The 15,714-nt window shown below is 43.4% G+C and overlaps 1 protein-coding gene across 1 annotated transcript in view; it reads right to left on the reverse strand.

The window, feature by feature from the left end:
• The window catches only part of LOC114590002 (maestro heat-like repeat family member 5), a 45,885-nt gene extending 37,559 nt beyond the window's left edge, over nt 1–8,326 (reverse strand). Inside the window, exons 1-4 of the mRNA XM_077930220.1 lie at nt 7,561–8,326; nt 4,351–4,490; nt 1,815–1,931; nt 315–425 (exon numbers count right to left, since the gene is read on the reverse strand). Of these exons, the coding sequence (XP_077786346.1) occupies nt 315–425; nt 1,815–1,931; nt 4,351–4,490; nt 7,561–7,912 (720 nt within the window). The 5' untranslated portion in view covers nt 7,913–8,326. The remainder of the gene's footprint in view (nt 1–314; nt 426–1,814; nt 1,932–4,350; nt 4,491–7,560) is intronic.
• Between the last annotated feature and the right edge of the window lie 7,388 nt (nt 8,327–15,714).

Consider the following 15,714-nt stretch of genomic DNA (forward strand, 5'->3'; position numbering starts at 1 on the left):
ATTGCCTTTTTGGAATGGTAAGGATCCCATCCCTTGAAAAAGAGCATATTTGGAAATGGGGCAGGATTTGTTCTTTTCCAACACAGCTCTGTTTTCCTAGATCAGAGGAACCCAGAGGCTGCTTCACATGCTTTGGTGTGGATGTAAATAGCTGCTAAGGATCCAATTTGCCAGGATCTTTGTCTAACCATTGGCCATGCTGTCAGGGGCTGATGGGAGTTCCAATTCAAAACACACGGATGGGGAAGGGGCACCAGGCTGGGGATGGCTGACCTACACTCTTGCTATGCTCCTTCCTCACTTCACACCCTTACCTCAGACGTCTGAGTCTTCCTTGCAATGGCTGCGCGGCCAAAATCCCGCACTGCCATCAGCACCTGGGAAATATGGGTGCTTGAAGCCACACCGATAGCCTCAGAAATTCCCTGGAGAGAATGAGGCACGTCAAACATGTCGTTTTCTTGATTGCAATTAGTAATAATAATAATAATAATAATAATAATAATAATAAATTTTATTTATATCCCACCCTCCCCAGCCAAAGCCGGGCTCAGGGCGGCTAACAACAATAAAATAGTACAACATTCTAAAAACATTTCATTATAAAAATTAATTAAAATCAATTAAAATGAAATTGATGGCAACCATTAAGCTAAGCTGATCATGAGGGATGGAGGATAAATGTGATTCTGTAAGCAGATTGCTGCAAAATGTGGGGAACCAAATTTAAGAGTGGGGAAATGAGACACTTAGAGAACCAATTTGAACAGATCCTTTCATCCCGGATAATAATAGGGGTGGTTTGAAGAACGATATTTCTGTGGATTCTGATGTGAACTGACCAGACCACAACTCCCAGACTCATGTGCAGCTTGAAATGCAAGGATGCCTTGCATTCTGACATTTTCGAATCTTGTGATACAGTTCTTGGCTTCATTAAACACCCAACTACATTAAAATGCATCATTTATACACTGGAAGTATTTGTAATCCACCCCTCACCCAAAGGCGCCAGAGCAGGAATATGCACCATCTAAACCAGGGTGCTCCAATTTCTCATACCAAGTGGGCCACAAGAGTAGTTCAGCACAGAACCTGTGGGCTGCACACTGACTTGTCATGTGGGAGAGGGGAGCAAGGCCAACGTTTGACACACACGCCCCGGCCTGCATGCTGCCTTCCCAAAGGTAGGCAGGTGAGGCGCTGGGTTTTGGGAAGGAGGCACGAGGCTCTGGTGGGACCTAGCGCCTTCCCACCTTCTTGCCAAAGGTGGGAAAGAGCTAACTGAGGACTCTAGGACCCTGACAGATCACACCTGCCTCCTTCCCCAAGCCCAGCACCTCCTTACCCAGCTTTGGGAAGGCGGTGCAAGGCCTACAGGTGTGTAGGGGTGCCTCCAAGGTTGCTGAGGGCTGCCAAGAAAGGCATTGAGGGCCACTTGTTGGCTGCTCTGATCGAACCCAAAACTAAACAAATCTGCCCCAGATATGTTGAATGCTGAAAAGCTGTTCCTCTGTAAGAGGCTTTGAGGGGGTGACTGGGTGGGCACGAGCAGAGACCAATCCAGAAATCAGGACAGAGGGCTGGTGGGGTCTGTGGGGTAATGTCAGGGACTGGCTGGATGAGTAAGAGTGGGGGACCCTGGATTGTGGTGGTGGGACACTGGGGAGCAGCCTGGGGAGGCGCTTGAAGCAGGAGGGTTCAGAAGGAGGAGGCTCTTCCAGGAAACTGCTGGAGGTGGAGAGTCTCCATGTGAGCGCAGTCCCAGTCCCGCTGGCTCTCCTCCCCCCCTGACATCCCACACATTCACTCACCTCTCTGTCTGCTTCCTCTTCGAGAGCCAACCTCAGGAGTAAGTGCAGGTACTGGTGGACTGTCTCTGCGCTCCTGGAATCCCGCAGCTTGAGTCCATAATATCTATAGAGGGCATTCTAAGGGTTGGGGAAGGTTTGGGTGAGTCACAGGGAGGAGACCCCACCAGCTACATCATCTGCTTTTGGAAAACCAAAGAATTTCAATTTTAGCGTCTGAAAATGTCGGGTAATACTAAATAATAATAATAGATTGCAAGTACTAGGCAATTGTTTTAATGATTTGTATGCAATTTTACACATCTTCTGAATTCCCAAGTCATGTTACAACTCTTTAAAGGTAAAGGTAAAGGGACCCCTGACAATTAAGTCCAGTCGCAAATGACTCTAGGCTTAAAGCTCATCTCGCTTTAAGGCCGAGGGAGCCGGCATTTGTCCGCTTCTGCAGACAGTTTTTCCAGGTCATGTGGCCAGCATGACTAAGCCGCTTCTGGCGAAACCAGAGCAGCACACGGAAATGCCGTTTACCTTCCAGCCGGAGCAGTACTGGCTTCGGCTGGGGAGGGATTGGATATAAATATATTATTATTATTATTATTTTATTTATTTATTTATTTACTTACTTGTACTATGTGCTTTTGAACTGCTAGGTGGGCAGGAGCTGGGACCGAACAACGGGAGCTCACCCCATCGCAGGGATTCGAACCGCCAACCTTCCGATCGGCAAGCCCAAGCAGCACAGTGGTTTAACCCACAGCGCCACCCGCGTCCCTATTACAACTCTTTAGTATTCCTCATTTGGGGAATTTGAAAGTTGACAAGTTCAGCATGTCCTAATTGCTCTTCCTCCACTGTTGGAGGCAGGAATGCTTCTGAATAAAGAAAAAAACATGCAACATTTCCTGGGGTCCAAGTCACCCCACCAAATCAAGTTCATGGATTGGTTCTTCTTCCGGTCTACAGATCCTGCACTGATCGTCTTCTCTGCTTCCCCAAGTTTGCCTGGTCCTCTTTTCAAGCCCCCCCAGACTGGCGGTTACCACTCCTTCTCACCAGCGGAAAGTCGTCTCCTGCATGTGCAAATAGGACCTTCCTCCAAGCTGGGCTCCCAATAGTTCAGGCCTAGGCAAACACAGCCCTCCAGCTGTTTGGGGACTCCAATGCCCATCACCCCTGACCTGCTGGTCCTGTTAGCTAGGGATGATGGGAGCTGTAGTCCCAAAGCAGCTGGAAGGCCAAGTTTGCCTTTATCTGTGATAGTTAATGGCAGTTCCCCTCAACTTGAACCCTTCTACATGCTCCCACCAGCCCCAGGCAGCATATGGTCCAGAACATTTAGAGGGCACCAGGTTGGGAAATCCTGGTTCATGCATCAGACCAGGGTGGATAAAAATCAATGACCCATTATTTTTTTTAATGGATTTCTTTGATTTAAATCACATTTTTTAAAAAAATTAAATTGGATTTCTAAAATAAAATGCTTTTAGAGGAAAAATCTTTCGGAATATATTTTTCTATTTAAGTTGCATTATAGTCCAAAGGCTATTCACTGGGAAGTAAGGATTTATTTTAAGTTTTTCATATATGCTAAAATTCAGTCTAAGAATTTTTTTTAAAAAAAATGTTTAACTACATCATGGATATATAAGCTATAATGTTATTGTTTTAGTTAAATAAATTGTTTAAATTCTTATTAAGGAAATGATTATTTTTCTCCTTCCAATAAGGTACAGCAGAAAAGTTGTCCAAATATACAATGGTACCTCAGGTTAAGAACTTAATTCGTTCCGGAGGTCTGTTCTTAACCTGAAACTGTTCTTAACCTGAAGCACCACTGTTAGATGTATCGGTTGGTTGCTTGAGAGCAATCAGGCAATATGGCTCAAGAGTCTGTTTTCAAGCTTTCTTCTTAGTGATCAAAACTTTTAGAATGCAGAGCACCTCTATTCCCTGTCTTGCTCATTCACGGGCAGAATCTGAGAGTGGGCGGCCCTTCAACCTTCCCCAGCAGAGTAATTTCTTGGCGCCCAGTCTGCGCCTCCCCTCTCTGCACGGAAGCCTACTGCGCAAGGAAGGCTTGGGTAATGGGGGACCCCCCTCCTCCCCGCTTTGCTCAGGCAAGGTGTCCAGGCACCGCCTCGCCTCCTCCGACCCCTGCATCTCCTCTCCTTCCTCCGCTGAGGAACTGCTGCTTCCCACGATCTTTGGGGGCTCTCTGTAATCCACCCGGCTTTTCCCCTCTCGCCCCTGAGCCAATGGCAGTTCTTAACACGAGGTACTATTTCTGGGTTAGCGGAGTCGGTAACCTGAAGCGTCTGTACACAGTTAACTTATTATACCCCACAATAATTTCATAATTATCTGTCTATGCATTTCTAACAGTATAACCAAATCAGTAGTAAAAACTACTCTGGAAATTTATTATTCCCAAAATGAAACCTTCATCTGGTTGTAAATATTAAGATTATACAAGCAAGAATGTAAAAATATGTTTTAAATTGATTTGATTTCAATCAAATCCACCCTGCATCACACACACCTGGGGAGATGTCTGGAGGTGTTGGAGGATGGTGTCCAAAATCTCCCTTTCATCCATCATCTCCAAAGCTTCTCGGATTGTTCTTCCTCCCAGCATTTTCTTACCCATCCACAGGAACTCGAAGTTTTCATCAGAGAGTTCTTCAGAAAGAAAGAGAGAGAGGAGTGAGTAAATGAGGCGGATGAGAGGGAAAGGTACCGTATTTTTCCATGTATAACACGCCCCCATATATAAGACGCTCCATATTTTTGGGCACTCAAAATTTAGAAATGGGGGCAGATTGCCAAGACTTGTTAAGCTTTTTAGGGGAGGGGTTGCCCAGAGTGGTTGAGCTTTATTTGGGGGGAGGGAGCCATTAATCAAATTGCACAGTTGCAGGCATCAACCACCAAGTCACCTATCGTCTGCCAGTCGACAACAGCCCTTTCCACAGCAAAGAAATCATGGCTGGAAATCTCCTCCTGGCAGCTACAACCAAGCGCCCGTCCCCCCTCAGCACTCCCCCTGTAGAAGAGGAGCCCCAATTTGACACTTGATTTGGGGGGTAAAAATCCTCGTCTTATACACGAGAAAAGACGGCAAGTTCTTTCTCAGGGGGCTTCTCGCCTGTTGCAATGAGCGGGTGCATGCCATATCTGAACAGGGATCATAGAACTGTAGCGTCTGAAGGGACCTGCGGGGTCACCTAGTCCAACCCCCAGCAATGCAGAACAGGGGCAGCCACCCGGAAGTCCCTGCTCCATGTTACACGCCTCATAACAAGGAGGGGGGGGGGGACTTGCACCCAGACATCAAGGAAACCAAGAGAGACCCCGGCATTGTATCATCATAATAATAATAATTTATTACTTATACCCCGCCCATCTGGCTGAGTTTCCCCAGCCACTCTGGGTGGCTCCCAATCAAGTATTAAAAACAATACAGCGTTAAATGTTAAAAACTTCCCTAAACAGGGCTGCCTTCAGATGTCTTTTAAAGATAGGATAGCTACTTATTTCCTGCACATCTGAAGGGAGGGTATTCCACAGGGTGGGCGCCACTACCGAGAAGGCCCTCTGTCTGGTTCCCTGTAACCTTACTTCTCGCAATGAGGGAACCGCCAGAAGGCCCTCGGAGCTGGATCTCAGTGTCCATGCTGAACGATGGGAGTGGAGACGCTCCTTCAGGTATACAGGACCGAGGCTGTTTGGGGCTTTAACACTTTGAATCGTGCTCGGAAACGTACTGGGAGCCAATGCAGATCTCTCAGAACCAGTGTTATGTGGTCCCGGCGGCCGCTCCCAGTCACCAGCCTAGCTGCCACATTCTGGATTAATTGCAGTTTCTGGGTCACCGTCAAATGTAGCCCCACGTAGAGCACGTTGCAGTAGTCCAAGCGGGAGATGACTAGAGCATGCACCACTCTAGTGAGACAGTCCATGGGCAGGTAGGGTCTCAGCCTGCGTACCAGGTGGAGCTGGTAGACAGCTGCCCTGGATACAGAATTAACCTGCGCCTCCATGGACAGCTGTGAGTCCAAAGTGACTCCCAGGCTGTGCACCTGGACCTTCAGGGGCACAGCTACCCCATTCAGGACCAGGGAATCCCCTACACCCACCCGCACCCTGTCCCCCAAAAACAGGACTTGTCAGGATTCAACATCAATCTGTTAGCCACCATCCATCCTCCAACCACCTCCAGGCACTCACACAGGACCTTCACCGCCTTTACTGGTTCTGATTTAAAGGAGAGGTAGAGCTGGATATCATCCACATACTGATGAACACCCAGCCCAAACCCCCTGATGATCTCTCCCAGCGGCTTCATATAGATATTAAAAAGCATGGGGGAGAGGACAGAACCCTGAGGCACCCCACAAGTGAGAGCCCAGGGGTCTGAACACTCATCCCCCAACACCACTTTCTGGACACGGCCCAGGAGAAAGGAGCGGAACCACCGTATAACAGTGCCACCATCTCCCAGCCCCTCTAGACGGTCCAGAAGGATGTTATGGTCGATGGTGTCAAAGGCCGCTGAGAAATCCAGCAGAACTAGGAAACAGCTCTCACCTTTGTCCCTAGCCCACCGGAGATTATCAACCAGCGCGACCAAGGCAGTTTCAGTCCCATGGTGAGGCCTGAATCCCGATTGGAAGGGATCCAAATGGTCTGCATCCTCCAGGCGTGCTTGGAGTTGTTTGGCAACCACCCGCTCAATCACCTTGCCCAAGAATGGCAGATTTGAGACTGGGCGATAGTTGGCCAAATTGGCTGGGTCTAACGGTGTTTTTTTAAGAAGCGGTTTAATGACCGCCTCTTTCAGCGGGTCTGGGAAGGCTCCCTCACAGAGAGAAGCATTCACCAACCCACAGAGCCCATCGCCCAGCCCTTCCCGGCTCGCTTTTATCAGCCAGGATGGGCAAGATTCAAGGAGACAGGTGGTCGGTTTCACTTGTCCAAGCAGCCTGTCCACATCCTTGGAGGTAACAGATTGGAATTGATCCCATGTAACAGGACCAGACAGAACTCTAGCACTCTCCCGCCCTGGCCCTGCTCCCACAGTGGAGTCTACCTCCTTCTGAATCTGAGCGACTTTATCTGCAAAAAACTTTGCAAAAGCATTGCAGATCTTGGGGTCCCTACCAGGCCCTGGTGGTACAGGTGGTTCCGATAGATTGCGAACCACCTGAAAAAGTCTCCTGCTGCTGTTTTCTGCAGATGCCGTCGCCATTGCCACTTGGTAGGCTTGACGTTGAGCTCTAGCCCGTGTCCAGTCTGATTCAGAGTGAGTTTTCCGCCATCAGTGCTCTAGCTGTCTCAACGATTGTTTCATCGCCCTCAGCTCTGGGGAAAACCATGGAGTTGTCTGGGCTCCATGCAATCGGAGAGGGCGCTTCGGAGCCAGACAGTCAATAGCCCTGGTTAACTCCGCATTCCAGCGGGCCACCAGGGAATCAGCTGAGAGGCCATCAACTTGGGATAAAACATCCCCTACCACTCTCTGGAAACCAGTTGGATCCATTAAGTAGCGGGGTCGGACCATCCAAATCGGTCCCACCTCCCTGCATTGGGGAAGGGTCGCGGAGAAGTCCAGTTGCGCCAGGAAGTGATCTGACCATGGCACTTCTTTTGTTTCGCTTTTAGTTAGTGTCAGATCACCAACATCCGTAGAGGTAAACACCAAGTCTAAGGCCAAGGGGAACCCAAAAGGGATCTGGTTCTGCCTACTCACCTGGGAACGCTGACCCAGAGTCCTCAAGGCTCTTCTTTTTTGAGGGCCGCTGCTGGCTTGGCTCTTGCTTGCTGGTCCGGGGCTGTACCAGCCCTGGCAAGACTAGTGGTCTGGCCTCTGCCGCCCTGGCCTCTGCCGCTGATGTTGATGGCTTTGCCAGTGCTGGCAGTAGGAGAGGGGCCTCCTCCTCATTTGAGGGGTAGATCTTGTTTTTGGGTGGAATTTTATTTTTCTTCCTGCCCTCTGTGGCTGATGTTGATGGCTTCGCCAATGGCGGCAGTAGGGCAGGGGCCTCATCTTCATATGAGGGATAGATCTTATTTTTATTTTTTCTTTTTAGAAAAAAAGCCATCCTGCAAGATGCAAAAAGATTAGGAATTATTGGGAAATGATATATAATGAATTGAAAAAACTGTGTAAAAAGACTTTTGTTAAGAAACCAGAAGCATTCCTTCTAGGAATTTTAGACCAAGATGTAAAAAAAGAAAACTGGGAATTATTTATGTATGCAACAACAGTGGCAAGAATTTTATTAGCACAAACTTGGAAGACAGAAGAAATACCCACGAAAGAACAATGGCAAGGGAAACTTATGGAATATGCAGAACCGGCAAAACTAACAGAAAAATTACATGAAAAGGACAACAAAGACTTTAAAAGAGAATGGGAACCATTTACAACATATATGAAGAGGCAACATAAAGAAATGGACTCATTGGCAGGGTTTGAGTGAACAATCACAACTGTCTACAACAAAAAATAAGACTATATGTATTGAGGAAATTTTGGGGAAACATCAAATACGCAAGGTGAACAATAGGGAAATAAAACAAATGTGAGTACGAGGGAAGTCCAGGGGAGGAGGGTCGAAATATGAAAAATTGTTAAAGATATAGTGTTAGAAGTAGAATCCATGGAAAAATCAATAAAAAATTATTTTAAAAAAATAAATAGAATCTCTGGATAAGAAATTGTCATTTTTAGGTAATCTGTTAAGACTGGAATATGATATTCCAGTTTTGATTGCTGGAAATTTAGCAATTGGGAAATATTATCCTGGATAGTGACAGAATTTGGGAATGATTCAAAGTATTTGGTATTGTATTTTTATTTGTAAACATTGAAATGAGGAAGTCTTTTTACTCAGAGTGAGAAGGATGACCAAATATTTGACAGACCTGGAAATAGCAAGCTCGTGTAGATCCAAGGGGGGAGGAAGTGGATACCGTGGAAGAATATTGTAAAATTTATGGAGGAAAATGATCTGACATGATCTACTATTCCAGCCTGGTTATCTCTTCCTAATTCTGGGTGCTGTGTTTTATTATCTTCAATATCTCTTGTGAAAAGGTCTTTTAATGTACGGTCAGTAAAAGCCTGGATGTAAGGCCTGCCTTTTGTGTGAATAGTTTTGTTTTAGTTTTCTCATTATGGGTGGATCCCAGGACAGACTAGGTCTGGCTGAAGGTCTGCCCTGAAACCTTGCTGGAAGGATCGCACCTTGCTGTGCCACTTTGCAGGAGTCGACTCCTGCAGGCGGCTTGTCTTGTGTGCGGGTGGAGGTGCGCTGCCTGCAGAAGTGGACCCTGGGACTAGCTACCTGGAAAACCTCTGTGCCTGAGGACGCCACAACTCCTGTAGCCTTTTCAGGCTTTGCCCTCGGATGGGAAGAGCATTGCACCCGAGAGAGGGAAAGGGGAGTCAAACAGGCACTCAAGGGATAATTTCAGAGAAAAAGCTTTATTTCTACCATCCGGGATTGGTAGAAGGAGCTAGAGTGATAACTTCACAAACAAGCACAAGTTCACAGCCATTTGCACAGAGCATATATTCCCCTCCAGTTCCCTCCCCCTTCTCCCCCTCCTCAGGAGTCCTGCCTCATGAGTTTCCCTGAGCGTGAACAGAAAGCTCTTTTTTTAAAAAAAATAAAATAATATTTATTGCTTTTCCAACAATTTAAACACTACAAAAAAGAAAAAAAAATGGACAATACAATACAACACAAAAACACTACATAACACTAATACTAATACATAACATTAACACATTAAACTAAGAAAACAAAAAAGGTTTAAAACACATCACATTTCAATATCTTATCTTTCATTCACTTATTTCCACGACCTCCTCACACCTCCCTTTTTGTATTCCACTTCTATTAACTGTTTCAGCAATTCCTTTCCATCTTCCTCTGTTTTCTATCCTATAATTATCTTAACACATTCTAACCTTATTTTTTCCTTTAACACTCTATTATCTATTTATACTTAATTCCTTATAACATTTCTACTAAAGCCATATAACTTCATTCCAACATTTTTCTAACATTCATTAATTTTACAGTATTTCTGTAAATAGTCTTTAAACTTTTTCTAGTCTTCTTCCACCGACTCTTCTCCCTGGTCTCGGATTCTGCCAGTCATTTCCGCCAATTCCATATAATCCATCAACTTCATCTGCCATTCTTCCCGGGTGGGTAAATCTTGTGTCTTCCAATACTTCGCGATGAGTATTCTTGCTGCTGTTGTTGCATACATAAAAAAAGTTCTGTCCTTTTTTGGCACCAATTGGCTGACCATGCCCAGGAGAAAGGCCTCTGGTTTCTTCAGGAAGGTGTATTTGTTTTTGTTTTTTTTAATATTTTTTATTGCATTTTTTCCAGATATAAATACACAGTCAGATATACAAAGAAACAAGAACAACAACAAGAAAAGAAAAAGAAAAAAGATATATCATTTCCAAGCTTTTTTCAATCTTCTACCGGACTTCCCCACATCTCCCTCACCGTGCATTCTTAACAATAAAAATATCAGCAAATTATAACCTTGTTTCATGCGTTTCTTTTGTACTTTCCAATTATTGCATTTTAAGTTTAAATTACTTAATACTAATTTACTCTAAAGACAAATATGATGTTATTTTAAACATTTAAACATTAATCCTTTCATTTAGTGTAACTTAGTTTCATATATCATCCACTCTCTTTGCTGGAGCTAACCTTTCCAAATCATGCGGATTCTTATAGTTCATATAACTTATAAATTTTTTGCAAATAGTCCTTAAATTTTTTCCAATCCTCCTCCATTGCTTCTTCTCCCAAATCTCGGATCCTGGCAGTCATCTCGGCCAATTCCATATAGTCCATCAATTGCGTCTGCCACTCTTCCAGTGTGGGTAAATCTTGAATCTTCCGATGTTTTGCGATAAGAATTCTTGCTGCTGTAGTTGCATACATAAAAAACGTTCTATCCTTTTTTAACACCTTTTGGCCGACAATGCCCAAGAGAAAGGCCTCTGGTTTCTTAGGAAAGGTGTACTTAAACACCTTTTTTAACTCATTGTAGATCATTTCCCAGAAGACCTTCACTTTTGGACAGGTCCACCACAGGTGAAAGAATGTCCCTTCAGCCTCCTTACATTTCCAGCATTTATTATCAGACAAATGGTATATCTTAGCAAGCTTGACTGGGGTCATGTACCACCTGTATATCATTTTCATAATGTTTTCTTTCAAGGCATTACATGCCGTAAATTTCATACCGGTGGTCCATAACCTTTCCCAGTCTTCAAACATAATGTTGTACCCGATGTCTTGAGCCCATTTTATCATGGCTGATTTAACTGTCTCATCCTGAGTGTTCCATTTAAGCAGCAAGTTATACATTCTCGAAAGTACCTTAGTCTTTGGTTCTAACAATTCTGTCTCTAGTTTCGATTTTTCCACCTGGAATCCTGTTTTTTTGTCCAACTTAAAAACCTCTTGAATTTGAGCATAATGAAACCAATCTTGCATCTTATTCTTTAGTTTTTCATAGCTCTGTAACCTCCAGTTATCTCCAATTTTTTCTACTATTTCCCCATATTTCGGCCAACCAGCCTCCATATTGGGTTTTTTCCAGGCCTTGGCCTCCACTGGTGATACCCACCTCGGGGTCTTACTCTCTAATAAGTCTTTATATTTTGTCCTGACCATAAATATTGCTTTTCTAACAATATGGTTTTTGAACATTTTGTGAGTCTTTACCTTGTCGTACCACAAATATGCATGCCATCCTAACGAATTATTAAACCCTTCCAGATCTAGGACATCCGTGTTCTCTAAGAGCATCCAATCTTTCATCCAGCAGAAGGCTGCAGCTTCATAATATAACCTTAAGTCTGGCAGGGCAAACTCCCCTCTTTCCTTTGCATCTGTTAGTATTTTAAACTTTATTCGGGGCTTTTTGCCCTGCCAAACAAACTTTGAAATATTCTTCTGCCACTTTCAAAAACATTCCACTCTGTCCACGATCTGTAGGGTTTGAAACAAAAACAACATCTTTGGCAACACATTCATTTTTATAGCTGCTATTCGACCCAACAAGGAAAGTTTCAGTCTTGACCAAGATTCCAAATCCTTTTTAACTTCTGACCAACATTTTTCATAGTTATCTTTAAATAAATTCAAATTTTTGGAAGACAAGTTAATCCCCAGGTATTTCACTTTTTTGACCACATTTAACTCTGTTTCCTTCTGAAACCCATCTGTTTCTAAAGGTGTCAAGTTTTTTCCCAAAACTTTAGTCTTTTGTTTGTTCAACTTAAATCCCGCCACCCGACCAAACTCATGAATCAGTTCTAAAACTCTTTTTGTACTGGGTTCTGGCTCCTGTAGTGTTAAAACCAAGTCATCTGCAAAAGCTTTCAGTTTGTATTGTTTCACTCCGACCCGTACTCCTTGCACCAGCCGGTCCTCCCTAATCATATTCAAAAGCACCTCCAGGACTGAGATAAATAATAGGGGAGATAGGGGGCACCCCTGTCGTGTTCCTTTTTCAATTTTGAACTCTTCTGTCACCACATTGTTCACTATCAACTTAGCTTTTTGTTCTGAGTAAATTGCTTCTATACCATTTTCAAACCCCCGTCCCACTCCCATCCCTTCCAAATTTTTCTTCATAAACTTCCAAGAAATGTTGTCAAAGGCCTTCTCCGCATCAATGAAAATTAACACTGCTTTAGTGTTAATGTTGGTTTGCAAAAGTTCCAGAATATCAATAATATTCCTAGTATTGTCAAACAAGTGTCTGCCTGGGAGAAAGCCTGCCTGGTCCTTATGGATTACTTCATTTAATACCTTTTTAAGTCTACTTGCTAAAATGTCCGCAAAGATTTTGTAATCCACATTTAGGAGTGAGATGGGACGGTAGTTCTTAAGCTGGGTCTTCTCAGTTTCCGATTTAGGTATCAATGTGATGAAAGCTTCTTTCCACGTTTCCGGTGCCCTCCCTCCCTCCATAATCTGGTTACAAACCTCCAGTAATGGTTGTGTCAAATAGTCTTTTAATATCTTATAGTACTTGGAGGTAAGTCCATCTGGGCCTGGAGATTTGCCTAGTTGCATATTCTGAATGGCTGCCTCGATTTCCTGTTGTGTAATTTTATAGTTCAATATTGATCTCTTCTCCTGAGATAGTTTTGGTAAGCCATTACCTTTTAAAAATTGATCTATCTCAGACACTTCCTCAGGCCCTTGCGTGTATAGTTTTTTGAAATATTTCTGGAAGCACTTTCTAATTTCATCTGGTTTCTGAATGTTTCTCCCTTCAACCTCTAAATTAGTAACAAAGTTCAATTTTTGTCTCTTTTTCAACTGCCATGCTAGCAGTTTTCCACATTTATTCGCCGATTCAAATGATCTTTGTTTCATTTGTTTAATTTTCCATTCCACCTCTTGATTTATCAGTTTCGCATATTGTGCTTGATGGAATTTAATTTCTCTTAAGATCTCTTGATTTGGGTTTTAGTCTCAATTTTTTCTCTCCATCTCTTATCTTCTCTAATATCTTATCTTTTTTTCCATTCCAAAGTTTTTTCTTGATCGTATTCTGTTGTATCAGAAACCCTCTCATTACCGCTTTACTTGCGTCCCAGATTGTTCTCTTTTCCACCGAGGTGTTCAAATTGATTTCAAAATAGTCCTTTAAGGTTTTTTGGGCCTTCTTTACAATCTCTTGATCTCTTAGTAGGCTGTCATTCATTTTCCATCTGAAGGAACCGGCTGGAGTAAGTCTCAATTCCATTTTCAAAGCATTATGGTCGGAGCAAGTTTTTGGGCAGATTTCCACTCTTCTAGTCTTAGGTGCCAGCCCTCTAGTTGTCCAAATTTGGTCGATTCTTGTCCATGACAGGTGGGCCTCAGAAAAGAATGTTCCTTCTTTACCTAAGGGGTTCCTTGTCCTCCAAATATCAATCAAATCCATATTGTCAGTTAATTCAAAAAAAGTTTTTGGTAGTCTGCCATCTTTGGTTAGATTTTGATTTTGTGACTTATCCATATGAGTAGAGACCACCCCGTTCATATCGCCCATCATAATGATGTTGGAATAGTCCAGATAATCCAGCAATGTCTCATGTAGCTTCTTATAAAATTCCGATTTCCCCTCATTTGGTGCATAAATTCCTAATATCAAAAATTTTCTCCTTGAGTTTGTATTTCAATTGCCAAGATTCTTCCTTGCTCATCTTTAAACAAAAATTTCGGTGACAAGTTCTCCTTTGCGTAGATCACCACGCCTCTCTTTTTAACTCTGTCTGAAGAAATAAATTCTTGGCCTAGTCTTTTATTGATTAACACTTTCCTGTGGAGTCTAGTCACATGTGTTTCCTGCAAGCAAATAATGTCCAATTGTTCTTTTTTCAAAATATGGAAGATCCTTCTTCTTTTTTCCAGGGAGTTTGCTCCATGAATATTCCAGCTGTACAGCTGCAGAGACATCCTGAATCAATCTGTTGTTCCTCTTTAAGGGGTGTCCTTCTTTTCGTCCGGACCCGGAGGTGTAGGAGTTGGTACTATTCCGGATTGTGGCGGTGGCCAAGGACCTGCTATTCCCTTCTTCTGGTTGTCTTCTGTTGTTTTAATTTTAACTTTCTTTCCTTTGTAGTTGAAAGATAAACCTTGGGGAAACTCCCACCTGTAAGGGATCCCGTTGCCTCTCAGTAGTCTTGCTAGATCAGTATATTCGGTTCTAAGGTCCAAAAGTTGTTTTGGTATATCTTTGTAGATTTCCGCCCTTTTATCTTGAATATCCAATGATTTCTTGAAATGGAGGTCTAATATTTTGTCTCTCTCCTGTTTAGATCTCAGAATAATCAAACAGTCTCTGGGCCTGTCCCTCCTTGCAGCTCTTCCCAGTCTAAACGCAGTTGTTATTTTAAAATCTTTGTCTGCTTCTATGCCCCAGAACTTAGAAAATTCTATTGTCAGGTAGCCAATCAAATCTTCTTTTTCGAGCTCTGGGATAGATCTTAGTCTCAAATTATTTTCCCGATTTCTCAATTCCACCATAGACAGGTAGGTCTGTTGGTCACTGATGTGCTTGTGGAGTGGCCTTACCTCCCCTTTTATGGCCTCAACTTTCTTGATCAGCCTTTAAATTGGCTGCTTCAGCCAATTTCCGATTCTCAGCAGTTGCTTCTTTAAGGTTCCCAATTGCTTGTGTATGTTGTGCAACTTGTTCAGTCAGTTTTGTGATAGAGGATGTGGCTAGGTCAATTTTTGCCGTTTGGTCATCCACCTTCTTGTTTAAGATTGCAAATTGTTCCAGCATTTCTTTTAATAATGTATCCGATCCTCCTGCAGCCATATCCTCTGTTGCAGGCTGTTCAACTTCCTTTTCTTGTACTCCCAATACAGCTGGGACAGATGATCTGCGTGGCTGAGCAGTCAAAGTTGTTTGCACAAGTTGAGTTTGCCTTGCTTTCGTTTTTGCAGATCTTGTTTTCGGTGGGCCACTCATTCCACACCTGTCTATGAGTCAAGGTCAAGTTGTATATATCCCATGGGAAAGACAGTTCCCAAATGTAAATAACAAAGCAGCAGAGAGTCAAAATAAAGTTTGTTCCCAAGCACTTGTAAATCCAAAGATCCACTAGGGGGAGTATTATTACAGTTCAAAGAAGAAAGAAAGAAGTTTGTCCACCATTAAAGTCCCTGCAGTCCCAAACAATTTAACAATAGTCCTTCAAACTTTTTTAACTTACAGAGCACTTCCCAAGTTGCCACAAAGTCTCATCTAAAAGATGCCAGTTACAGTTCCTTAATTGTATCCTCCAATAACACTCAACTGTAGCAGTTTCTATTTTAGATACAGTTTCCGCAATGACAGCTCTCTT

The sequence above is a fragment of the Podarcis muralis genome, chromosome 6, assembly GCF_964188315.1.
Source record: "Podarcis muralis chromosome 6, rPodMur119.hap1.1, whole genome shotgun sequence".
Classification (NCBI taxonomy): Eukaryota; Metazoa; Chordata; class Lepidosauria; order Squamata; family Lacertidae; genus Podarcis; species Podarcis muralis.